The following is a 25,742-nucleotide window of genomic DNA, read 5'->3' as shown; positions in this document are numbered from 1 at the left end:
GTGTAGGTGTTGTGTAGACGTTGTGTAGTTGTGTGGGTGTTGTGTAGTTGCTGTGTAGATGTGTCGATGTTGTGTAGGTGTTGTGTAGATGTGTAGATGTTCTGTATTTATGTACATGTTGTGAGTGTTGTGTAGGTGTTATGTGGGTGTTGTGTAGGTGTTGTGTAGATGTGTAGTTGTGTAAATGTTGTGTAGGTGTTGTGTAGATGCTGTATAGATGTGTTGTGTAGTTGTGTGGGTGTTGTTTAGATGTTGTGTAATTGTTGTGTAGATGTTGTGTAGATGTTGTGTGGGTGTTGTGTAGGTGTTGCGTAGTTGTGTAGATGTGTAGTTTCTGTTTAGGTGTTTTGTAGATGTTGTGTAGTTGTGTAATTGTGTAGGTCTTGTTTAGATGCTGTGTATATGTTGTGTAGATTTTTTTAGGTGTTGTGTAGATGTTGTGTAGGTGTTGTGTGGGTGTTGTGTAGGTGTTGTGTAGATGTCTTTTGGGTGTCGTGTAGGTGTTGTGTAGATGTGTAGTTGTGTAGGTGTGTAGGTGTAGTCTAGGTGTTGTGTAGATGTTGTGTAGGTGTTGTGTGGGTGTTGTGTAGATGTGGTGTAGTTGCTGTGTAGGTGTTGTCTAGATGCTGTGTGGGTGCCATTTAGATGTTGTGTAGTTGTGTAGCTGTTGTGTAGATGTGATGTAGATGTGTAGGTGTTTAGGTGTTGTGTAGTTGTGTATTTGTTGTGTAGATGTGTAGATGTTTTGTAGTTGTGTAGATGTTGTGTAGTTGTTGTGTAGGTGTTGTGTAGATGTTGTAATGTGTAGTTGTGTAGATGTGTAGTTTTTGTGTAGGTGTTGTTTAGGTGTTGTGTAGGTGTTGTGTAGATGTGTAGTTGTGTAGATGTTGTGTAGTTGTGTAGATGTTGTGTAGATGTTGTGTAGTTGTTGTGTAGGTGTTGTGTAGATGTTGTGTAGATGTTGTGTGGTTCCCATTCAGGTCTATGAATCTGTTTTATGCGTTTGTTTCGTAGTTTTAATCATTTAGAGAACAAACTGATCACTCACTAATAATTCTCAAAGTACTGATTATTGATCCCCAGCAGCTCCTTAGAAACCAGAATACAACGTAAAACAAACACAGCTGCAGCCGATCAAACAGCCGATCAAACAGCTGATCGATCGATGGACTGTCAATCACTGATCAATACACACTGATGCGGTTCAGACACCATCAGACCTTCAGGAGAACCTGGATCTGTTCATCCTTGTTCCTCTGCAGTTCTCCAGGTGATCGTGGTTGTCGTCAGGTAGCTGGTATCTGATTGGTTGCTTTGGCTTATTGATATTAATGGGCCAATCGTCGTGTGATTTAGAGATGATGATAAACAGGAAGTTAGAACTATGGAACATCTTCAGGAACTGAAAAATTAGGAACAGTATAATATACCTGGCTGTTAGCTGACATGCTAACAGTAGTTCCTATGCTAACAGTAGCTGCCATGCTCACAGTAGCTGCAATACTAACAGTAGCTGCCATGCTAACAGTAGCAGCCGTGCTAGCAGTAGTTCCTATGCTAACAGTAGCTACCATGCTAACAGTAGTTCCCATACTAACAGTAGCTGCCATGCTAACAGTAGTTGCCTTGCTAACAGTAGTTGCTATCCTCACAGTAGTTGCCGTGCTAACAGTAGTTCCTATCCTAAAATTAGCTGCCATGCTAACAGTAGTTCCCATGCTAACAGTAGCTGCCATGCTAACAGTAGTTCATATGCTAACAGTAGCTGCCTAACAGTAGCTGCCATGCTAACAGTAGCTGCCGTGCTAACAGTAGTTCCTATGCTAACAGTGGCTGCCATGCTAACATTAGTTCCTATGATAACAGTAGTTCCTATGCTAACAGAAGCTGCCATACTAACAGCAGCTGCCATGCTAACAGCTGCCATGCTAACAGTAGTTCCTATGCTAAGAGTAGCTGCCATGCTAACAGTAGTTCCTATGCTAACAGTAGCTGTCATGCTAACAGTAGTTTCTATGCTAACAGTGGCTGCCATGCTAACATTAGTTCCTATGCTAACAGTAGTCCCTATGCTAACAGAAGCTGCTATACTAACAGCAGCTGCCATGCTAACAGTAGCTGCCATGCTAACAGTAGTTCCTATGCTAACAGTAGCTGACATGCTAACAGTAGTTCCTATGCTAACAGTAGCTCCCATGCTAACAGGGTTAGGGTTATATAGCATCAGGCTAATATAACTTTCTAACTAATATAACAGCATCTCTAGAAAACTGGTGACCTTCAGGAAAACAGTCTGGTGTTACTGGTGTGAGTCCAGTTGGTCAAACCTTGAGATTAGAGCACATTAAGAGAGTGTGTGTGTGTGTGTGTGTGTGTGTGTGTGTGTGTGTGTGTGTGTGTGTGTGTGTGTGTGTGTGTGTGTGTGTGTGTGTGTGTGTGTGTGTGTGTGTGTGTGTGTGTGTGTCTGGATTAGAGGTGATTAAACATTAATCGGACTCAGACTAAATCCTTCAGATTAGTCAAATGGACGTTTCAGGTCAACTTCTTCCTCAGTGATGATGTCATCGCCACACACAGGTCACATGACTGCTCGATGGTCATTCAGGTTTCTGGGTTAAACAACTCTGGAGTTCATCAGCAACACAAAGAAACATCACTACACAACAACACAACCACACAACATTGCACCAAAACACTACACAACAAAAAGAAACACATCACAACACAACACTACACGACAACACTACACAACAACACTACACAACTAGACAACAACACAATACAACACTACACTTCACAACTACACAGAACAACAACACAACACTACACAACAACACAGCAACACAAAACAACAACAGAACACAACAACCACCTGCTGCCACTTCACCATGACAACCACAACCACACACACCAAGAAAAAGACACAAAATCAACAAAAATAAGCAGAGACACAAAGACTGAAACACGCACAAGAGCAACAAATACAAAACTACACAAAAACACAACTACAGAACAACTACACAAACTGACAGTGATTCAGAGCAGATTACACACACACTAACGAAAACATAAAGAAACACAAAATCAAGAAGAAAAAGAAGCTGCAAGAAAACTTACAGTCCAGACCGGTCCCGGTACGTGTTTTTATTTTTCTCCCATTAACTTGTTTTTAATGTGACTAAAATAAATGATGAACCGCCGACTGACCCGTTTATTGATATCCTATCAGCTGATCAATAATATAAACACTTCAATCCTGTGATGTTTTCAGGTTTCTGGTGGAGATCTGTGGACCAAACAGACATTTGAAGAAACTCTGATCCACGTTTAACCAAACAGCTGATCGATTGATCAGAAGATAAACTGCAGATTAATAAAGTTCAGATGATCGATCACATGCTAGAGACTCTAAAAACCAAAGCAGCAGATCTGAGACCTGGAGGCCAAAACTGTGTATCTCTGTCTGTGCGTGTGTGTCTGTGTGTCTGTGTTCTCTCAGGGTCACGTGATTCAGACTTCCCTTACGTAAAGGTGACTCTAAACTCACTTCTGCCAAATAAACAGCTGTGTGTGTGTGTGTGTGTGTGTGTGTGTGTGTGTGTGTGCGTGTGTGTGTGTGTGTTGGAATGTGAGCTATTCAGTGGGCCGGGCCGGGCCAGGACAGGCTGGGAGCAGAAGACACACAAACAGGCTGTGATCGACCCTAACCAGCCGCTCTCGGACCGGACACCGTTCCAGAACCGTCCACTTCCAGACCCGCGGCTGTCAGGCTGCGCTGCTCTGTTCTAAACACTCAAACCCGGAGAACCGACGCTGAACGTCCACACACAAACACCGTTTCTGAGCCGAATCAAAGAGCGCCTAGTCCTGGTTCGGAAACCATCTGCAGCCGTTTCTTTCAGCGGAACCGTCTGAACGTAAACGGACAACATTTAAAATGGTCCAAATCCCGAACAGAGTCCGGCGCGCCGCTGTCAGACACGCCTGACGCTCTTCCTTCCTGCAGCAGCTGCGGTTTGGGAAAACTTGGAGCCGAGGAAAGGGACCGCGTGGTCCGGACCGGACTCACCTGAGCTCGGCGCGCTGCTCCGCGGTCCACCGGAGGTCAGCTCAGCCGAGAAACTTCCAGAAAGCCGCAGAGACTCAGCAGAGACCCGGTTCTGCTCGATCCGCACCGAGAGCCGCACAACAGGTCTGAGACCCCGCCCCACTCCGCGCTGCGCCCCCGGGCTCATCTGACGCTCCTCTGCGGGGAGGCGAACTGACGACCGGCCGCGGTGGGAGGAGACCTCGGCCCCGAGCTCCGGAGGATTACAGTTACACTCAGCTCAGAGTACTTTTACATGAAGTACACTCTGTTCAGAGTACTTTTACCTCAAGTAAATTCAGCTCAGAGTACTTCTACCTCAAGTATATTCAGCTCAGAGTACTTTTACCTCAAGTATATTCAGCTCAGAGTACTTTTACCTCAGAGTACTTTGACTTCAAGTACGCAGCTCAGAATACTTTTACCTCAACTACACTCAGCTCAGAATACTTTTACCTCAACTACACTCAGCTCAGAGTACTTTTACCTCAAGTATATTCAGCTCAGAATACTTTTACCTCAAATACACTCAGCTGAGAGTACTTTTACCTGAAATATACTCAGTTCAGAGTACTTTTACCTCAAGTATATTCAGCTCAGAGTACTTTTACTTCAAGTACATTCAGCTCAGAGTACTTTTACTTCAATTACACTCAGTAGTTTTACGTCAAGTACACTCAGCTCAAAGTACTTTTACTTCAAGTACATTCAGCTCACAGTACTTTTACTTCAAGTACATTTAGCTCAAAAATAGTTCTACCTCAAGTACATTCAGTTCAGAGTACTTTTACCTCAAGTATATTCAGCTCAGAATACTTTTACCTCAAATATACTCAGAGTACATTTACTTCAAGTACACTCGGCTCAGAGTACTTTTACCTCAAGTATATTCGGCTTAGAGTACTTTTACTTTCAGTACACTCAGCTCAAAGTACTTTTACTTCAAGTAGACTCCGAGTACTTTTACTTCAAGTACATTCAGCTCAGAGTATTTACTTCAATTACAGAGTAGTTTTACTTCAAGTACATTCAGCTCAGAGTACTTTTACCTCAAATATACTCAGTTCAGAGTACTTTTACCTCAAGTATATTCAGCTCAGAGTACTTTTACCTCAAATATACTCAGTTCAGAGTACTTTTACCTCAAGTATATTCAGCTCAGAGTACTTTTACTTCAATTACAGAGTACATTTACTTCAAGTACACTCAGCTCAGAGTACTTTTACCTCAAGTATATTCGGCTCAGAGTAGTTTTACTTCAAATACACTCAGTTCAGAGGATTTCTACTTCAAGCACTCTCAGCTTAAAGTACTTTTACTTCAAGTATTCAGTTCAGAGTACTTTTACTTCAAGTATATTCAGCTCAGAGTACTTTTACCTCAAGTATATTCAGCTCAGAGTACTTTTACTGCATGTATATTCAGCTAGGAATACTTTTACCTCAAGTACATTCAGCTCAAAATACTTCTACCTCAAGTATATTCAGGTCAAAGTACTTTTACCTCAAGTATACTCAGTTCAAAGTACTTTCACTTCAAGTACACTCGGCTCAGAGTACTTTTACTTTAAATACAAGTAGCTCAGATTACTTTTACAACTGATAGTTTAGTATGTCACTTAAAGTACTGTTACTACTGATACTTTAAGTGTATGTAGCTGAGTACTTTTACTTCAGATACGTTAAATACACTGAGCTGAGAGTACTTTTACTGCTTGTACTTCGTGTGTATTTTAAAAACTGCACAAAGTTAAAATTACTGAACTTTATTGTGTTAATAACACTTGATGACATCATCCCTGTGACATCACACAGTATCATCTTGACAGTGTTTAAATAAAGTTCTATGATTCAGCAGCGACTCATTGATTATCGATCAGCTGCTGATTGATTATATTGATTGTGTATCGAATATATAGAATCTATCAGATCTACAAATAATCAAAGGTTCAGAATGGCACAATTAGAAACACCTGCAGTGGTCACATGACCCACCCCAACCTGTCAGCTGTCCTGATTGGTCGAACATGAAAACAGAGTACTGAACCAATAAGCAGAATCTGAGGTTCTGGATCAAACTTCCGGTGGAGCCTTCTGGACCAAGATGGTGGTTCTCTGACATCACCACGGTAACGGATGCTGCACAGCTGGGTCACCTGGGGAACAGGTACAGGTAGAAACACCTCCTGATGTCTGACTGGAGTTCAGCTTTAGTTCAGCTGCTGATAAAAGGTCTGGATCTGCTGGACCTGCTTCCTGGTTCTGGTCTCTGCTTCCTGGTTCTGGACTCTGAGGTCATAGTTTGGTCTTCTAGTGACAAACATGTTGTCGCTGTCTGTGATTGGTCACCTGCTACCAGCTCCACCCCCTTATGAGGAGAAGTTCAGGAACCAGGTTAATTAGACCCGGTTAACTAGACCAGATAGCCAGCTTCATGTTGTGTTAGATGAAACCAGACCACCTAAAGACGTCCTGGATCTACTGGACCTGCTTCATAGTCCAGACCTCAGACCAGATCCAGGTTCAGCTTAAAGTTCAGGTTCAGACTCAAGTTAGAACCAGATGCAGACTTAAGTTTAGGTTCAAGTTCAGGTTTAGGTTTGGGTTCCGGTTAGAACCAGGTTCAGGTATAAGTTTAGGTTCAAGTTCAGGTTCAGATCTAGGTTTCTGATTAAGTTTCAGGTTCAGGTTCAGGATCAGGTTTAGCTGCAGGTTCAAGTTAGATCTGGCTTAGGTTAAGATTTAGGATCAGGATCAGATTTAGGTTCAGGATCAGGTTCAGAATTAAGTCCAAGTTGAAGTTTTAGTTTAGTTGGAGGTCTAGGTTTCAGGGTTCTGTGTGCCATTGAGGGTCCCCACAAAGATGGAAGTAAAAGGCGTTTCCATGGTAACCAGTAAAAGCACCAGTTTAAGGCTCCTCCCCCTCAGCCTCCCCCAGCAGGATGCACAGTTCAGTCAGACGCTGCTGCATCTTAGGAATCCCAGACAGCTGGTTCTCCAGGCGCTGCTTCTCCTCCTGCAGGCACAGAGACGACATCGTGATGACATCACACAGACAACGTCATGATGACATCATCACACATCGAGATGGCATCATCGTACAGAAACACTAGCAGCAGGATCAGAACGTTTTCTTTCTCAGGTGAATTATTTCTCTGGTGTTAGTCTCTAAACCCTCTGATCGTCTTCCTCCAGTGTTTCTGATGTTCAGCCTCCAGAGCTGGTCTGTCTGCAGCTCGTCTCCCCCTGAGACAGGAGCTACAGACGTCCTTCAGCTCTGGTAGAACAGAGCTGGTGATGAAACTCCTCCTCAGCACCAGAAGAAATCCTTCGATGAATCAGAAACAAACCTCCATGATGTAGCTCAGAATGCAAACATCAAGTCTGCTCCATGACTCCCTCAATCACACCTAGAACCTCAACACGTTACCACCTGCAGCTCAGACGCTGGAGGTCGTTGTTGGTCCGGTTTGTTCTGGTCTGGTCTGGTCCAGTTTGTTCTGGTCTAGTCTGTTCTGGTCCGGTCTGTTCTGGTCTGGTCTGTTCTGGTCCGGTTTGTCTGGTCTGTGCGGTTTATCTGGTCTGTTCTGGTCCGGTTCGTTCCGGTCTGGTCTGGTCCGGTTCAATCAGGTCTGATCTGGTCCGGTCTGTTCTGGTGAGGTTTGTTCTGGTCTGTTCTCGTTTGTTCTGGTCTGGTCTCTTCTGGTCTGGTCTGATTTGTTCTGGTCCGCTTTGTCCTGGTCTGGTCTCTTCTGGTCTGGTCTGATTTGTTCTGGTCCGCTTTGTCCTGGTCTGGTCTCTTCTGGTCCGGTCTGTTCTGGTCCGTTCTGGTCCGGTCCGTTCTGGTCCGGTCTGGTCCGGTCTGTTCTGGTCCAGATTGTTTTGGTCCGGTTTGTTCTGGTCTGGTCCGTTCTGGTCCAGTCTGTTCTGGTTTGTTCTGGTCCGGTCTGTTCTGGTCCGGTTCGTTCCGGTCCTGTCTGGTGCGGTCTGTTCTGGTGCAGTTTGTTCTGGTCTGGTTCATTCCGGTCCGGTTCATTCTGGTCCGGTCTGTTCTGGTCTGTTCTGGTTTGTTCTGGTCTGGTTTGTTCTGGTCTGGTCTGATTTGTTCTGGTCCCCTTTGTCCTGGTCTGGTTTGTTCTGGTCTGGCCTGGTCTGCTCTGGTCTGGATTGTTCTGGTCCGGTCTGTTCTGTTCTGGTGCATTTTTTTTGGTCTGTTCTGGTCCGGTTCGTTCCGGTCCGGTGCGGTCTGTTCTGGTGAGGTTTGTTCTGGTCTGTTCTGGTCTGTTCTGGTCCAGTTCATTCTGGTCTGGTTTGTTCTGGTCCGGTCTGTTCTGTTGCGGTTTGTTCTGGTCTGTTCTGGTTTGTTCTGGTCTGGTCTCTTCTGGTCTGGTTTGTTCTGGTCTGATTTGTTCTGGTCCGCTTTGTCCTGGTCTGGTTTGTTCTGGTCTGGTCTGTTCTGGTTCGCTCTGGTCTGGTCTGTTCTGGTCCGGATCGTTCTGGTCCGGTCTGTTCTGGTCTGGTGATACCGGTCCAGAACCTCATCAGGTGGCTCTGTCTGTTCTAACAGGTCTGATTTTCTGTCATTATTTATTGTGGATGCAGACATTTCCTCTAGACTTACAGTTCTGTGGGTAAATCTATGGATCATTAAATGACCTACGTTCTACCTGATGTTCTTATTAAACGACCTACGTTGTACCTGATGTTCTCATTAAACTACCTACGTTCTACCTGATGTTCTCATTAAATGACCTACGTTCTACCTGATGTTCTTCATTTAGAACAGATCATCACTAAGTTTGTTGGATCAACACAATGACAAATAAAAGCCTCAGTTCTCCATTAAATGATCAATAATTATTCACATGGACTTTAATCAGTCACTTTATGGTGATAAATTTTTCAGTCTTTTGTTAAATTACCAGAACATACCAGACAAGAACCTTTAAACCACTGACAGAACATCCACAACTTCAGAACAGCAGGTAGAGTCCTCCAGGTGAGCTTCACCTGAGCTCTGGGTGGAGGTCATTCACCTCCTCAGCTAGCTAAACTCCCACAATGCTCTCTGCTTTAACCTCCTCTGGTCTCTACAGGATTAAACAGGAAGAGGCTCCACCTGGTGGAACAACCAGGAACTACAGCTGATCTATCAGTTAATAAACTATTAGTCATGATCCTCTCAGAAGCAGCTGAGCCTCAGCAGCATGCAGCAGTTTGGTGTCGTGTTGATTATTAGTTTTATTATTATTAAGGTCGAACCCTTTGGAACCCTGTAGAACCCTGTGGAACCCTGACTTGGAATCTAAAGCTGCTGATGAACTGCAGCATCCATCCATCGGTCACCTGACACAGAACTGGCAGCTGATTGGCTGCTCTCAGCCTCCACACTCTGACCTCACGCACACGCAGATCACATGCTGCAGGCGTGTTGTGCTGCTGACGGTTACCATGGTAACCAGAGAATCTGCAGTCAGTGATTTCAGCTGCTGCTTTAACACGGTTACAGAAAAAACGTGAGATCTCCAACAGTTCCTGGCGGTTTCTGCTCCTGTCTTCTTCTTTTTCTCTGAGGTTCATGTTCAGGTCCTGCAGCTCTGAGGAACCAGAACATCATGAAGAAGGAGACAACTCAGAGATGTCTTCTGGCAGTAGAAGGATGAAAATCAGTTTTAATAAAAACCTGGAACCACCGTGTCTCCTCAGATGTTAAACTCTGGACTAGCGTTGTCTCCTCATCCTGTGGAGGTTCTCAGTCATCCAGGTCCTGGTGATGGTTTCTAGAAACGTCTTTCAGAACCTCCAGCTGGTTTCTACCATCTCCTGCTGCTGTAGATGTTCTATCGCCATGTTTCCTCTCCAGACGTTCTGGTAAATGTTCTTCATGAACATCACAGATGATAGGTTCAAGGACCGTCTGGAAGTTCTGTTTTCCTGGTCCTGGCTGATAGACTGTTTATGAAGATAAAAAGATCTCCAGGTGGTCCAGAGTTAAACCAGTTAAACTGTTACTGAGCTCCCTAACAAACCAAACTCACCTGCTTGGGGTTAGAGTACAGATGATACCCAAGTTACCTGCTGACAGGATGACACAGCGGACCAATCAGAGCCCAGATTTAAACACACCTGCAGGGACAGACGGGTGGAGGCATCCAGAGGCTCGAACCTCCATCCTCCTTCTCCATCAAACTGCAGCAGGTGAGAGTGGTACTTCCTGCAGAAGAGAAACAGCCAAATCACCAACCAATCACTGGTTAATGTCCCTGCTGATTCATCAGCTCTTGTTCTGGTGACCAATCACATGCTGCATCACCTGCAGACCTCAACCAATCAGGAGGTGAGTGAGTACTGACCACAGGGAGGGTCTGTGTGTGATTGACAGCAGAGCTATCCCAGCATCCTTTGCAGCCTGGAAGATGTTTCCCTCCACGTCGATGCTGACAGCGCTTGTACATTCATCCAATAGGGCGTAGCGAGGGCTGGGCAAGAGAGAGGGGGCGGGAGGAGGGGGGTATGGGAGTCAGGCACAGTCAGACCGTTCTACACGTTCTTCTGTAGAACGGTCTGATCGCTCTACACGTTCTACTGTAGAACGGTCAGACCGTTCTACTCGTTCTACTGTAGAACGGTCAGACCGTTCTACTCGTTCTACTGTAGAACGGTCAGACCGTTCTACTCGTTCTACTGTAGAACGGTCAGACCATTCTACTCGTTCTACTGTAGAACGGTCAAACCACTCTACACGTTCTACTGTAGAACAGTCACACCGCGTTCTACACATTCTACTGTAGAACGGTCAGACCATTCTACTCGTTCTACTGTAGAATGGTCAAACCATTCTACACGTTCTACTGTAGAATGGTCAAACCATTCTACACGTTCTACTGTAGAATGGTCAAACCATTCTACACGTTCTACTGTAGAACATTCTACTGTAGAACGTTCTACTGCACCTAACCACTGTTCTGCTACTGGCTGGAAACAGAACAGTGGTGACAGAGTGGCCAAGAGTCTGAGCATGCCCAGTAACCAGTACCCAGTAAACAGTACCCAGTAACCAGTAAACAGTACCCAGTAAACACACAGTACCCAGTAAACAGTACCCAGTAACCAGTAACCTGTAAACAGTACCCAGTAAACACACAGTACCCAGTAACCAGTAAACAGTACCCAGTAAACACACAGTACCCAGTAAACAGTACCCAGTAACCAGTACCCAGTAAACAGTACCCAGTAAACAGTACCCAGTAACCAGTAAACACACAGTACCCAGTAAACAGTACCCAGTAACCAGTAAACAGCACCCAGTGCCCAGTAACCAGTACTCAGTGCCCAGTACCCAGTAAACAGTAACCAGTAAACAGTACCCAGTAAACAGCACCCAGTGCCCAGTAAACAGCACCCAGTGCCCAGTAACCAGTAAACAGTTACCGGTGGTAGAACATGCGAGCCATCCCCATCCTCTGCTTCTCTCCTCCAGACAGAACATCTTTCCAGTCACTGACTGACTCCCAACCTGAGAAACACACCAGTTACTACTGGATACTACAGTACTATTACAGTACTACATGCAGTAGCTACCACACAGGTCCTACTGCAGTACTGCATGCGGTACTGACCTCCCTCTCGGTCCAGGATGTAGAGCAGGTGGACAGTACAGAGGATCTCCTGCAGGTCACAATCACTGATTCCTTTCTGAAGCATCTCCTCCACCGAGTCTGGATAGATGACCTGATCCCTGAGGGAGCCCTCGGACATGTAGGGCCTGCACACACCGACACAGGAACTAGTACTACTACTGTAGCACCACAATAGTACTGTTGTACTACAGTAGTAACTCTGAAGTAAGATCAGTTCTCCAGAGAACAACTTCAGTCCTGCAGAGATCAGAACTTAAGAACTGCAATAGTAGTAGTAGTGGTAGTACTAGTGGTAGTAGTAGTAGTGGTAGTAGTGGTAGTAGTAGAAGTGGTAGTAGTAGTGGTAGTAGTAGTAGTAGTACTAGTAGTAGTGGTAGTGGTAGTAGTAGTGATAGTAGTAGTAGTAGTGGCAGTAGTAGTAGTGGTAGTACTAGTGGTAGTAGTTGTAGTGGTAGTAGTAGTAGAAGTGGTAGTAGTAGTGGTAGTAGTAGTAGTATTACTAGTAGTAGTGGTAGTAGTAGTAGTAGTGATAGTAGTAGTGGCAGTAGTAGTATTAGTAGTGGCAGTACTAGTAGTAGTAGTAGTAGTAGTAGTGGCAGTACTAGTAGTAGTATCAGTAGTGGTAGTAGTAGTGGTAGTAGTAGTAGTGATAGTAGTAGTAGTAGTGGTAGCGCTAGTGGTAGTACTAGTAGTATTACTAGTGGTAGTAGTAGTACTAGTAGTAGTAGTACAGTAGTAGTAGTAGTAGTAGTATAGTAGTGGTAGTAGTAGTAGTGGTAGTAGTAGGAGTAATGGTAGTAGTAGTAGTGGTAGTAGTAGTACTAGTAGTACCTCTGGGGGATGTAGAACATGTGCTGTGGTTCTGGTCGGTACAGAACTCCTCCATAAACGGGCCACAGTCCACTGAGGATCCTGAACAGAGAACTTTTACCACAACCGTTTGGACCAGTGATCAATACGTTCATCCCATCCTCCACCTGACACACAACAACAACATTAACATCATCAACATCAACAACAACATCAACATCAACAACAACAACACTCTGACTGTACAGCATTACTGTGATCTGTGTGTATTTAGATTCAACCAGTATTCTATGAAGAACCAACGATAAGGCACCCTGTCCAATACGATCAATGATTATTGATCAGGACAGTCAGATGGTTGTGACTCACTGATGATGAAACAGTGACCCCATGTGGTCACCAGCTGTTACTGCATCAGACTCACTGTTCATTTATCCATTAATCTAACTAATTTATTGATTGATCGATTCATGATTCATTTTACTGCTTCACTGTTCAGCTCAAGTTATGGATCAATAAATAAAATATGAATAAAATCAACTGGATGAAGCAACTCAGTATGAAACAACAATAAATAGTCTCTGTAAACAATATTCTCTGTAAACAATACATACTCTGTAAACAATAAATATTATCTGTAAATAAACAATAAATATTCTCTGTAAATAATGCATATGCTCTGTAAACAAATATTATCTGTGAACAAACAATAAATATTATCTGTCAACAAACAATAAATATTATCTGAAAACAATAAACATTATCTGTAAACGCTTTCTCTGTAAAAGCTGAGTTCAGCATCGTCTTTATAAACCTGCAGCAGCCGACCAATGAGAGGAGCCGAAAACAGTGACACCATCAAATATGTGAAGTTAAAACCTGCAGCGGTTTAAAACAGTGATGTCAACACATGTCCAGCTCTCAGACCAGGGGTCCGTTTCACGAAGCAGGTTCAACAAACTCTGAGTTTAACCCTGAACTCTGAGTTGATCTACTCTGAGATAAGAAACTCTGAGTTTCCGGTTTCACAACGGCTGATTTGAGTTGGTTAAATCAACTCGGAGTAGTTTCACCCAGAGTTAAGTGTGTGGACCACAACTCTGAAAAGCCAGTATCAATGGAGCGCCGACTCGACGAGTCACCATGGCAACGGGGAAGCGGAGGACTACACCGTTTGAATTGGAAATCTTAATGCGCTTATATAGCGAGTTTGAACACATTTTTAGAAAGAAGTGCAACACCTGCAGCTGCAAAAGAGAGGGAGACGGTGTGGGAGAACATTGCTGCCCTGTCAATGCGTAAGTTTAAATCACAATAATATTACAGGGGAAAACTGTTTGAATAGTAGCCTATTAAGTTATTTCATTTAGGTACAATCCTGCAGGGGAGAAGCACATGTGGCAGCAGCTGAAGATGAAATATAAAAACATTTTTAAAACAGGTAAGAAGTCGGCATAATCTCATGGAGCTTCCTCATTTTGATCATGTTTTACATTGTAAAGTAGCCTAAATATTAAGTGGCTGTTTGACTGTGCAGTGGTTTTATCCCACACAGAGCCTAAATGTCTGCATCCATATCATGTTCTGTTAAACAATTAAGCCTATTTAAACTGACAAAGACTTCTACTCAGCCAACTATATATATATATATATATATATGTATATGTATATATATACACATATATATATATATATATATATATATATATATATATATATATATATATATATATATACACATATATGTATATATATATATATATGTATATGTATATATATATATATATATATATATATATATATATATATATACATATACATATATATATATATATATATATATACATATACATATATATATATATATATATATATATATATATATATTATATATACACACACACACACACACACACAGAGCCTTGATGGCTCTGACAGGTTTATGTCCAGGGAAAACCACAAAGATGGTAAAAGTACATTTACATCATTACCAACCACAGTCATGCTCTCACATCCCAGCAGATATTGTGCTGCGGTTCTTTGCAAATGGAAGTTTTTTATATAATGTCGTAGATGCAGAACACTTCAGTAAGACAACTGTATGCAGGACGGTCAGAAAAGTGTGTCTGGATCTGAAACGACTTTTACCATCTTTGTCGTTTTCCCTGGACATAAACCTGTCAGAGCCATCAAGGCTCTGTGTGTGTGTGTGTGTGTGTGTGTGTGTGTGTGTGTGTGTGTGTGTGTGTGTGTGTGTGTGTGTGTGTGTGTGTGTGTGTGTGTGTGTGTGTGTGTGTGTGTGTGTATATATATATATATATATATATATATATATATATATATATATATATATATATATAGTTGGCTGAGTAGAAGTCTTTGTTAGTTTAAATAGGCTTAATTATTTAACAGAACATGATATGGATACAGACATTTAGGCTGTGTGGGATAAAACCACTGCACAGTCAAACAGCCACTTAATATTTAGGCTACTTTACAATGTAAAACATGATCAAAATGAGGAAGCTCCATGAGATTATGCCGACTTCTTACCTGTTTTAAAAATGTTTTTATATTTCATCTTCAGCTGCTGCCACATGTGCTTCTCCCCTGCAGGATTGTACCTAAATGAAATAACTTAATAGTCTACTATTCAAACAGTTTTCCCCTGTAATATTATTGTGATTTAAACTTACGCATTGACAGGGCAGCAATGTTCTCCCACACCGTCTCCCTCTCTTTTACAGCTGCAGGTGTTGCACTTCTTTCTAAAAACGTGTTCAAACTTGCTATATAAGCGCATTAAGATTTCCAATTCAAACGGTGTAGTCCTCCGCTTCCCCGTTGCCATGGTGACTCGTCGAGTCGGCGCTCCATTGATACTGGCTTTTCAGAGTTGTCGTGCACGCGCTTAACTCTGGGTGAAACTACTCCGAGTTGATTTAACCAACTCAAATCAGCCGTTGTGAAACCGGAAACTCAGAGTTTCTTATCTCAGAGTAGATCAACTCAGAGTTCAGGGTTAAACTCAGAGTTTGTTGAACCTGCTTCGTGAAACGGACCCCAGAACAGGTGAGTCTCAGGTGTGTTACCTGGATGTTGAGGCGGGAAACCACCACGTCTCCACTGGGTGTGATGATTGGCAGGTTCTCACAGCGAATCCCCTTCTCCACACTGATCACCTGACCTGCACAGACCACAGGATCACCTGAGGAACAACAGGTACTAAACGTTCTACTGACTGGAGAGAACCTCAGACTGAACCTAACAGCAGCTACTTGTGTATCGTTGTAGTCATGTATCATTCTAGTTGTGTTGTGTATCTTTGTGGTCGTGTTGTGCATCATTGTAGTCGTGTATCTTTGTAGTCATCTATCTTTGCAGTCATGTTGTTCATCTTTGCAGTCGTGTTGTGTATCTTTGCAGTCTTTTTTTAGAACTCTGTAGTCGTGTTGTGTACATTTGTAGTCATGTTGTGTATCTTTGTAGTTGTGTATCTTTGTAGTTGCGTTGTGTATCTTTGTAGTCGAGTTGTGTATCTTTGTAATCGAGTTGTGTACCTTTGTATTCGTGTTGTGTATCTTTGTGAGGTTCACGTGTAAACACTGACTTTGTTAAAAGATTAAAGATTTTTATTAGGATTTTAAATTAGATCTGTGAATGTTCTCTGAATTGAAGGGTTCTAGTTGTGCTCCTTCTACTGGAGACGTTTTGGTACCGGAACATTACAGGAACACTGTGAATATTCCCAATGAAGGATCAGCAACGTTTACATTCACCTTTATCCAGTGTCACCAGATAAAGTTTACGTTCACCTTTATCTAGGTGACACTGATGTCACAGTTGCCGATACGTAGATATAAAATCAGAATCAACTTTGTACAAACAAGGACTTTGACTATGGTGGTAAAGGTCCCAGTGTTCATCGTTCAGCCTTCTGCTGCCCATCACAGCAACAAGCTGCTCATTTATTGGTGAGTATTTAATAAACTCAGAGGAAAACCTCCAACAAACAGCTACAAAGACACACAACACGACCACAAAGCTGCACAACACAACTACAAAGATACACAACACAACTACAAAGATACACAACATGACTACAAAGAACACGACCACAAAGATACACAACACAATTACAAAGATACATGACTACAAACATATACAACACAACTACAGACACACATCATGACTGCAAAGGTACACAATATGACTACAAAGACACACAACATGACCACAAAGATACACAACACAACTACAAAGATACATGACTACAAAGACACATAATACGACTACAAAGATACACAACACGACTACAATGACACACAACACGACTAAAAAGTGTAGTCTTTGTATGTGTGTCTGTGTGTAAATGTGACTGTTAAGACGTTTAGCTAACTTTAGACAATGTTCAGACATCGTTAGTGGACAGTCGTTCATTCTGTTGCTGTGGCGACTTGGACCGAGGATCAGCTGCTGGGTTCTGGAGGACTCACCTCTGATCTCCATCGGACCACAGACTCTCTGACCATGTTCAGGTTCTCCTCCTGCAGCCGTCAGCTCCTCCCCTCGGTCCGCAGAGCGACGGTACACTCCTTGGTTCACGTCCTCAAACACGTCCAACATCTCAGAGACCCGGGCGGTGTAGCCTGCCAGCTCCGTCACCTGCACAGGTAGAAGGCCAGCAGTTGGTCTACAGCGGCACCCGAAGACAGGGAAAGCTGGAGAGGAGGCGTACCTCTTTGTAGGAGCTCATGATCCTCTCCACGGCGTCGGCGGCGGCATTGAGGAGGTTCCTGGCTGTGGTGAAGGCCTGCGTCCGCTCGCTCACCAGATCCTCCTCCTTCATCACCAGCGCCGCCTGCTTCACCTCCTCAGAGTCTGAGAGGCAGCAGGAGTTCAGCTTCACCGCAAACTGGTCAGGGCTTAAACACACAGGGGCGGGGCTTACCGTATTTAGAGTATCCAGTGGCAGTAATGATGGGCACGGCAACCATCACCAGGCCGGAGGCGCTCCACACATACTTCATGAGGAACTGTTCCAGCATGACGTACCAGAGACGCTTCAGCAGGATCTGATGGATCTGAGACGACAGGGACATGTAGCTCCGCTGCAGCTGGGCCATCTCCACCTACGAATCAAACGCACCCACAATAATCATCAGTTCAATTCAATTTTATTTATATAGCGCCAACTACAAGTCAAATTGTCTCCAGATGCTTTCCAGAACCCAGATGAACCCCCAGAGCAGCGCTAAGGAGACAGTGGCAAAAAAAGCACCTTTTAACAGGGAAAAAAACCTTGAGCAGAACCCGGATCTGTATGTGGGGGACCCGTCTGCTGCTGGAAGGAGGGTTGAGAGGGACAGAAGAGGCAGACAGGTAGAGGGGTAGAGAGGTGGAGGGATGGGAGAAGAGGGGGGTGGGGAACAAGGAACATATAACATACAGTTGGATACATGTATGATAAGCCAGATGATACATACAAAGTATAAGCTAACATTGAAATTGATTCATAGTTTACTGTTATGATGTACGGCTCTGGCATTAAATATACTACATATATAGCTGGTAGTAACATTCAAACAGTAACTAGATGAGCAAATCAAGTATAGTGAGGGTGATGCAGAGTAGATTGGTGGGAATGGGCAGCTGGAAGCAGTGGGCTGGAGGAAGGTCAGCAGCATCCTGCAGGTGGAGAGTAGGCCAATCATCACACACAGGGCCGTCTCCACCTACGAATCAAACGCACCCACAATAATCATCACACACAGGGCCGTCTCCACCTACAAATCAAACACACCCACAATAATCATCACACAGGGCCGTCTCCACCTACGAATCAAACGCACCCACAATAATCATCACACACAGGGCCGTCTCCATGTATAAATCAAGCATACTCAGAACAGAAACTCTCTACCTCGTGTCTGATTCTGATTTTTACTGCGGCTGTCCACCAGGGGGCGTGTCTACCTTGTGTCCTCCGTAGAATGCGATCTCCTCAGAGTTGGTGATGATGCGTGAGTGCATGTATCGCAAGTCTCCTTTCCTCTTGGCCTCCTCGGCCACCAGCTTCCCGAAGCGAGGCGAACAGGAACGCAGGACTTTAGCAGTTAGTGCCACCACCAAGCCGGCGATGACTGACGGCCACGTGGTGTTAGCTCCTGTAGGAGGAAGATCACATGTGCCATTAGCGTGTTTAATATGAACACAGTAAAAGGTGTAGCTTTAGTGTGTTTAATATGAACATGGGAACACGTGTACCTTTAGAGTGGGCAGTGCGAAGCAGCGTGTAGCAGGTGACAATCACGTCCAGGATGGGTTTGGTCAAGTTGGAGTACAGGTGAGCGATGGAGGCTGAAAACATGACGATGTCTTCGGTCAGAGACTGATCGGGATTGGACAGACGGCTGTCCATGTTGCTGACACGGTAATAGGTCTGCGGACACGGAAAGAACACGGAAAGGACATGGCTGAAGACTGCAGGACACCCGGTCAACGCGTCCTTCGGTCCTGACATCACACCTGCCTCAGGGGTGTTACCTGGTTGGTGAAGTACAACTGGTAGGCGTGGCTGACCAAACGGCTCCTGAAGCTGAGAGTCAGCTGACCCTCCAGGAACCTGATGGCGCTGTTGATGAAAGTTGCAGGAACTGCGACAAGCAGCCACTTAGAGAGCTGCAGCACGAAGGCCTGAGGGTCCTTCTGCACGATGCACCGCACGATCACACCTGAGGATCAATACCTGATTACTATCAAACCTGGAGATCAATACCTGATTCCTATCACACCCGAGGATCAGTACCTGATTACTATCACAACTGAGGATCAATATCTGATTACGATCACACCTGGTGATCAATATCTGCATAGAATCAGACAGGTACAGACAGGTAGAGTCAGACAGGTACAGACAGGTAGAATCAGACAGGTAGAGCCAGACAGGTAGAATCAGACAGGTACAGACCGGTAGAATCAGACAGGTACAGACAGATAGAGTCAGACAGGTACAGACCGGTAGAATCAGACAGGTAGAATCAGACAGGTACAGACAGGTAGAGTCAGACAGGTACAGACCGGTAGAATCAGACAGGTAGAATCAGACAGGTACAGACCGGTAGAATCAGACAGGTAGAATCAGACAGGTACAGACCGGTAGAATCAGACAGGTAGAGTCAGACAGGTACAGACCGGTAGAATCAGACAGGTACAGACAGGTACAGACAGGTAGAATCAGACAGGTACAGACCGGTAGAATCAGACAGGTACAGACAGGTACAGACAGGTAGAGTCAAACAGGTACAGACAGGTAGAATCAGACAGGTACGGACCATCCAGTGCAGCCACGTAGATGGACAGGAAGGTTCTGGACATCAGGGTCAGAGAATGCAGAACCAGAAGTCCGATCTCTGGACTCAGTAACCGTGGAAACAAGAGTTTCAGGAGACGAGACAGTCGGAGGACAAATTCTTTGTTCACTGAGGGGGACCTGAGGACACACACAGGGTCAACAGGTGCTGCTCACCTGTCCACAGGTCACCTGAGGACACAGTCAGCTTGACTTACCTGCTGTGATTCTTCTTCTTCTTCTCCTCGCCATTGGTGCAGCCGACCACACCCCCAGGTAGATTAGCTCCGCCCAGCTGTTCACCTGCCACACTCCTCTGAAAAACAAACACACACACTGCATTGTGTGTCTACAGGTGTGTACAGGTGTGTACAGGTGTGTGTACAGATGAGTACAGGTGTGTCTACAGATGTGTACAAGTGTGCGTACAGGTATGTGGGTACAGGTGTGTGTACAGATGTGTGTACAGATGTGTGTACAGGTGAGTCTCACCTGCAGCCTCCTCCAGACGTATGGGGTGAGTTTCTTGACGGCGTAGGCAGCCAGCAGCACAGCTGTCAGCTTCCTGAGTCTGGAGCTCCGCCTCAACTGAGCTGGCAGCTTCTGATAGGCCAGCTGCATGATGACGAGTGGCTGACAGGCGACCAATCAGAGCACAGAAACAGCAGGCGTCACAGGAGTCCTGTTTGAGAGGGTCCAGGTGGCTAAAGGGTCGTTGTCAAGGAAACGCCATGGTGATCTCAGAGTCTCCACCTGCACAGGCGAGACGTTATAGATTACACCTTAAAGTCATCGATCGATTGGTCAGCCGATTCATTGTGAGTCAAGCAGCAGCTCAGGGGCCAAATGTGGCCCTCCAGGAGAACCAGGGGACCTGAATGACAGTGAAAGATGATTATTGATTGATTGATCTGTTTGCAACAGGACCAGCTGGACAGCTAAACCCAGAGGACGAGGAGATACTCTGAGCTGAATTAAAGTACAGCAGTAACTGTATCCCTCACAGTAATCAGATTACCTCTCAGTAGTACAGTATTCTACTGTATCCCTCACAGTAATCAGATTACCTCTCAGTAGTAGAGTACTGTCTCTGATGTCAGATTACTGGTTGAATTCCGGCTCCCCAGCAGGAACTCAGTGGAACTAAGGTGAGGTTCTGTGGTTCCTCCTTCAGTCCTCCTCATGGAGGAACCAGAGTCCACTCATTTCTGCTCACATCTTCTCTGCTTTCTTCAGCTGCTCTGTGCTGGAGGGGTTGTGTTGCTCTACCTGTCTCTGGAGAACACCTCAAAGGTTCTGGTGATTTCAGGACTCACACTGTCCAGGTCCTGGTGGGACAACCCAGTCCTTCTGGGAAAATTAAAGTAAATTTGGACCTCCATGCTTCACTGTCAGGACTATGCATCCACTGTGAGCTCCTATTACCAAGATGTTGACTCACAAACTGGTCTTCTTTGGGTCTTCCAGACCTCTTCCTGTCAGAGTTTCCTCCAGTTTCTGAGCCTTTTGATGGAGAAGAAAACTGGACTTTCTTCCTCTCTGCACAAAGACCTCCATGTTTGAGTCCTGATGGCCTGTCTCTCTTCTATCGGTAATTTCCTTTTCCTCTCCACTTTTATAGCAACACACTACTTTATGCAGTACTTCCTGTTCTAGTAATGTTCTGGAGGGTTCCATGGTAGGTTTCCACACTACTTTCTGCAGTACTTCCTGTTCTAATAACGTTCTGGAGGGTTCCATGGTGGGTTCCAACACCACTTTATGCATACAGAGGGGGTTGGAAGGAATCTAGAAAAGTTGGGAACCTGTAGGATTTGGTTTCTCCAGCTTTCAGGGCTTCATTAGCCTCCATTGGTGCAGAACAGCTTCCAGCTGTGAACCCATTTCTGTTCCTGATGAAGGTCTTCAGTAGAATTCTAGATGTTCTTTATTGTTCAGTTCTGGAGATCCTGACATTTACTAACCTCTGGAAGTTCACCTCTAACCTCTGGACCATTTCAATAGATTCACTGGGAACACTGGGAACACTGGGAACACTGAAAACACTGGTGACACTGGAAAGACTGGAGACACTGGGAACACTGGTGACACTGGGAACACTGGAAACACTGGGCCGTTCTAAAACCTGTAACCAGTAGTATATAAATAGGTCAAAGTTCTCCTGGCGTTTATTCTCCAATATAAATACCTCTATAATAGCACAGTATAATAGTACTCTATATTAATACTGTATAATGTACCTGCTGTCACAGTGTGTAGCTCGGTGTGTTCTCACAGTATTTCAAAGCATTTTACAATATTTATTTACCACTACTTTAGAATACTTTGCAGTATTTTAAAGTATTTACAGTACTTTAGAGTGCCTTACAGCTTGATTTAATAGCGTATTGTATTTATAAGTATTTTAAACTGTTCTGCAGTATTATAAATTATTTACCAGTATTTTAAAGCATTTATGTACCAGTATTTTAGAGTATTTTGCAGTATTATAAAGTATTTATGAGTACTTTAAAGTAGTTACAGTATTTTAAAGTGTTTTGCAGAACTTTTAAGTATTTTACAGTACTTTAAAGTGTTTATTTACAGTATTTTAGAATATTTTGCAGTATTTTAGAGTATTTATGAGTATTTCAACGTATTTATTTACAGTATTATAAAGTATTTATTTACAGTATTTTAGAGTACCTTCTAGCTTGATCTAGTAGAGTATTTTAAGGTATTTCCAGTACTTTATAGTACACATAACCAGGTTCTTACGGGTCGGGTCGAGCACGGTTCTCCGTGGTTCCTGAAGTTCCGGTCGGTGACCTGTTGATCCTCCGGTAATCTCCGCTATTCCGGCGTTAGCTCCGGGTCCGTTAGCTTCCAGCTGTCCCGGAAATGCCGACAGCAGCGGCCCGTTAACGGTCACAGCCGTTCACGGCCGGCAAAGCACCGTTTCTACCCCACCGAGCCCCGGACCGAACACCGAGCGGGAGCTAGCGGCTAACGGCTAACAGGAACTTTGGTGTTGCTCTGAAGACGAACATGAAGAAGAAGTTGGTCGGTTTGATCCGGTTCCGGTTCGGCAGCAGGCGGAGACACCAAGCCTACAGCGGGCCGACAGGACCAGCTTCACCGGGCTTCACCTGGTCGGTTACCGGAGAAAAGCGGCGGGACGGTGTGAAAGTTCAGCATTTGTTTACCTGAAGGACGGGCCGCGTCCCAAACCTGCAGCGGAGCTCCTCGGAGGGCCGCGTCCCAAACCCAGAGTAGAGCGGCCTTTACTGGTCCTCTCCTCCACCAATCACAGCTCTTTATTTACCAGCTCCTCCACCAATCACAGCTCTGTATTTACTGACTGGCGTGACCTTTCCTGCTATCTGGCAGTCAGGTGACCCTCAAGTGTTCTCTGAAAGCATCGTTTAATATCTAACTTGATGTTTAGCGTATTTAAAACCAGACTGTTATTTTATGTTTGTTCACATATTAACTATAATTATATTAAACTAAGCAGAAACTATTTTATTACTGAATTATTGTTTCAGTGAAGTTCAAATATTTGTGTTTATTCAGTGAGGATGTGTTGCATTTCTTCACCTGGTCTAGAAATAAAATAAAATAAAGTTCTGCTGCTAATAAACAATAAAACTTTATTTTAAAAGCTCCTGCCGACACTTTATTTACATCAACCAGGAAACAGTGAAAAAGTACAAACAGCCCATAGAAAACTTTATACACTGCAGAAAGTACACACAGCTGGACTCAGAACAAGTACTACTACTGCAGAGTACTGCACAGTACAAGTAGTACTGCAGTACTATTGTGTTTGATCGTCAGTTTCAGAAAACAATCGATTTCTTTAAAGAATTTAATTTTCCTCATTAAAACACATTTTTAAAAAAAGCTTCTTAAATCATCAGAATTTTGAACAGAGTTTGGTTGGACCTCAGTGTGTAGTACTAGTACTACTACAGGAGTACAGTACTGTTACTGCAGAGTATTATATACAGATACTGCAGTGTTTCAACTGGTACTGCATTATTATGTACAGGTGCTGCAGTATTACACACAGGTACTGCAGTAAACCGTCTTCCTGTGTTCTGCTTTGGTGTGAGTGAGGAGAGGTGCATGCTGGGACATTTTATGCGGTCACATGATCAACCCGGTGTCAGGAAGTAGAAACTACATGTGAAAAACTGATCAATAATCAACAGTGATCTGATCAATAATCAATAGTAATCTGATCAATAATCAATAGTGAACTGATCAGTAATCAATAGTGATTTGATCAATAATAAATAGTGACCTGATCAATAATCAATAGTGATCTGATCATGTGACTGCAGGAGGTCGGACTGGTTTCCGTGAAGCTGAAGGTAAAAACAACACGGATAAACACGGACAGGTTATTGATCCTGATCGATAAACACGGACAGGTTACTGATCCTGATCGATAAACACGGACAGGTTATTGATCCTGATCGATAAATACAGGACAGGTGTGCTAATCAATAAAACGCTTCATTCGTCGTGTAGAAAATCAGTAGAAAAACACGATCAATTCAGTCGATTGATCACAAAACAATCAACACTGTGACATCATGGCCTGATTGTCGCCGCTCAAGTTTTATGAAGCTCAACAACAACCGGACCTGCTCTTATTGCTGCACCTGGTTCTGGATCGGACCGATCGGGTCCGGACTGGACCAACCAGTCTGGACTGGACCTGTTGGGTCTGGACCGGATCGACCAGTCTGGACTGGACCAGTTGGGTCTGGACTGGACCGATCAGGTCTGGACCAATCAGTCAGGTTTGGACTGGACCAATCAGTGTGGACTGGACTGATCAGTCTGGACTGAACCAGTTGGGTCTGGACCGGATCAAGCAGTCTGGACTGGACCGATCAGGTCTGGACCAATCAGTCTGGTCTGGACTGGACCAATCAGTGTGGACTGGACCGATCAGTCTGGATTGGACCAGTTGGGTCTGGACTGGACCGGTTGGGTCTGAACTGAACTGATCAGTCAGGTCTGGACTGGCCCGACCAGTCTGGACTGGACCAGTTAGGTCTGGACTGGACTGGTTGGGTCTGGACTGGACCGAACAGTCTGGAATGCACCGATCAGTCGGGTCTGGACCGGATCGATCAGTCAGGTCTGGACTGGACCAATCAGTGTGGACTGGACCAATCAGTCTGGACTGGACCAGCTGGGTCTGGACTGGACCAGTTGGGTCTGGACCGGACTGATCAGTCTGGTCTGGACTGGACCAATCAGTGTGGACTGGACCGATCAGTCTGGACTGGACCAGTTGGGTCTGGACTGGACCGGTTGGGTCTGGACTGGACTGATCAGTCAGGTCTGGACTGGCCCAACCAGTCTGGACTGGACCAGTTGGGTCTGGACTGGACCGGTTGGGTCTGGACTGGACTGATCAGTCGGGTCTGGACCGGATCGATCAGTCAGGTCTGGACTGGCCCAACCAGTCTGGACTGGACCAGTTGGGTCTGGACTGGACCGTTTGGGTCTGGACTGGACTGATCAGTCGGGTCTGGACCGGATCGATCAGTCAGGTCTGGACTGGACGGGTCAGGTCTGGACTGGACCGGTCGGATCCGGACTGGAACGATCAGTTCTGGACTGGACCGTTCGGGTCTGGACTGGACTGATCAGCCGGGTCTGGACTGGACTGACCAGTCTGAACTGGACCGATCAGTCGTGTCTGGACTGGACCGGTCGGGTCTGGACTGGACCGGCCTTTTTTCTAACCCAAACCCAAACCGACCATAAAGTTCTGACTGCTTAGATTCTCCCGATAATCAACGCATCAGTTAATCAATAAACAAGAAGTGACCAGCTCAGAGCTGCTTCCT

The 25,742-nt window shown here is 44.7% G+C and overlaps 3 protein-coding genes across 8 annotated transcripts in view; all 3 read right to left on the bottom strand.

Moving 5' to 3' along the window:
• plxnb3 (plexin B3) overlaps positions 1 to 4,228 on the bottom strand; it is a 73,904-nt gene extending 69,676 nt beyond the window's left edge. For all 3 annotated transcript variants that reach the window (XM_055012933.1, XM_055012934.1, XM_055012932.1), the window contains exon 1: positions 4,070 to 4,228. The gene's annotated coding sequence lies outside the window, so the exon portion shown is untranslated. The remainder of the gene's footprint in view (positions 1 to 4,069) is intronic.
• Positions 4,229 to 5,836: 1,608 nt separating this feature from the next.
• abcd1 (ATP-binding cassette, sub-family D (ALD), member 1) lies at positions 5,837 to 23,183 on the bottom strand. Of its 4 annotated transcripts, none has more exons than XM_023270483.3 (17): positions 23,073 to 23,183; positions 20,380 to 20,640; positions 20,106 to 20,203; positions 19,871 to 20,028; positions 19,083 to 19,270; positions 18,804 to 18,978; positions 18,513 to 18,703; positions 17,488 to 17,668; positions 17,275 to 17,417; positions 17,033 to 17,201; positions 15,629 to 15,723; positions 12,558 to 12,703; positions 11,706 to 11,851; positions 11,518 to 11,602; positions 10,440 to 10,565; positions 10,213 to 10,300; positions 5,837 to 7,102 (listed from the first exon to the last, which is right to left on the bottom strand). In XM_023270483.3, the coding sequence occupies exons 2-17, from the start codon at positions 20,506 to 20,508 to the stop codon at positions 6,995 to 6,997; spliced, it is 2,226 nt and encodes a 741-aa protein (XP_023126251.2). In that variant the 5' UTR covers positions 20,509 to 20,640; positions 23,073 to 23,183; the 3' UTR covers positions 5,837 to 6,994. The 4 variants fall into 4 exon arrangements, 3 of the variants coding, with proteins under 3 accessions (XP_023126251.2, XP_023126171.2, XP_054868911.1); XM_023270403.3 differs by lacking the exon at positions 23,073 to 23,183 and adding an exon at positions 22,645 to 23,066; XM_055012936.1 differs by lacking the exons at positions 19,871 to 20,028; positions 23,073 to 23,183 and adding an exon at positions 22,645 to 23,066.
• On the bottom strand, positions 7,111 to 10,206 carry LOC129349524 (glutactin). The gene has a single exon (XM_055012937.1). The coding sequence runs from the start codon at positions 8,732 to 8,734 to the stop codon at positions 7,709 to 7,711; it is 1,026 nt and encodes a 341-aa protein (XP_054868912.1). The 5' UTR covers positions 8,735 to 10,206; the 3' UTR covers positions 7,111 to 7,708.
• Positions 23,184 to 25,742: the final 2,559 nt, after the last annotated feature.

Source organism: Amphiprion ocellaris, chromosome 8 (assembly GCF_022539595.1).
Source record: "Amphiprion ocellaris isolate individual 3 ecotype Okinawa chromosome 8, ASM2253959v1, whole genome shotgun sequence".
NCBI classification, from domain to species: Eukaryota; Metazoa; Chordata; class Actinopteri; family Pomacentridae; genus Amphiprion; species Amphiprion ocellaris.
This window is presented reverse-complemented; position numbering and strand designations above follow the sequence as displayed.

Excerpts from the sequence above, each read along its gene's own strand:
- LOC129349524 (XM_055012937.1), bottom strand. The coding sequence starts at position 8,734 with ATGATCCATAGATTTACCCACAGAACTGTAAGTCTAGAGGAAATGTCT.
- abcd1 (XM_023270483.3), bottom strand. The coding sequence starts at position 20,508 with ATGCAGCTGGCCTATCAGAAGCTGCCAGCTCAGTTGAGGCGGAGCTCC. Across the intron at positions 20,029-20,105 it reads AAGAAGAAGAATCACAGCAG|GTCCCCCTCAGTGAACAAAG; the intron begins GTAAGTCAAGCT and ends GTGTGTCCTCAG. Across the intron at positions 19,271-19,870 it reads CTACGTGGCTGCACTGGATG|GTGTGATCGTGCGGTGCATC; the intron begins GTCCGTACCTGT and ends ATTGATCCTCAG.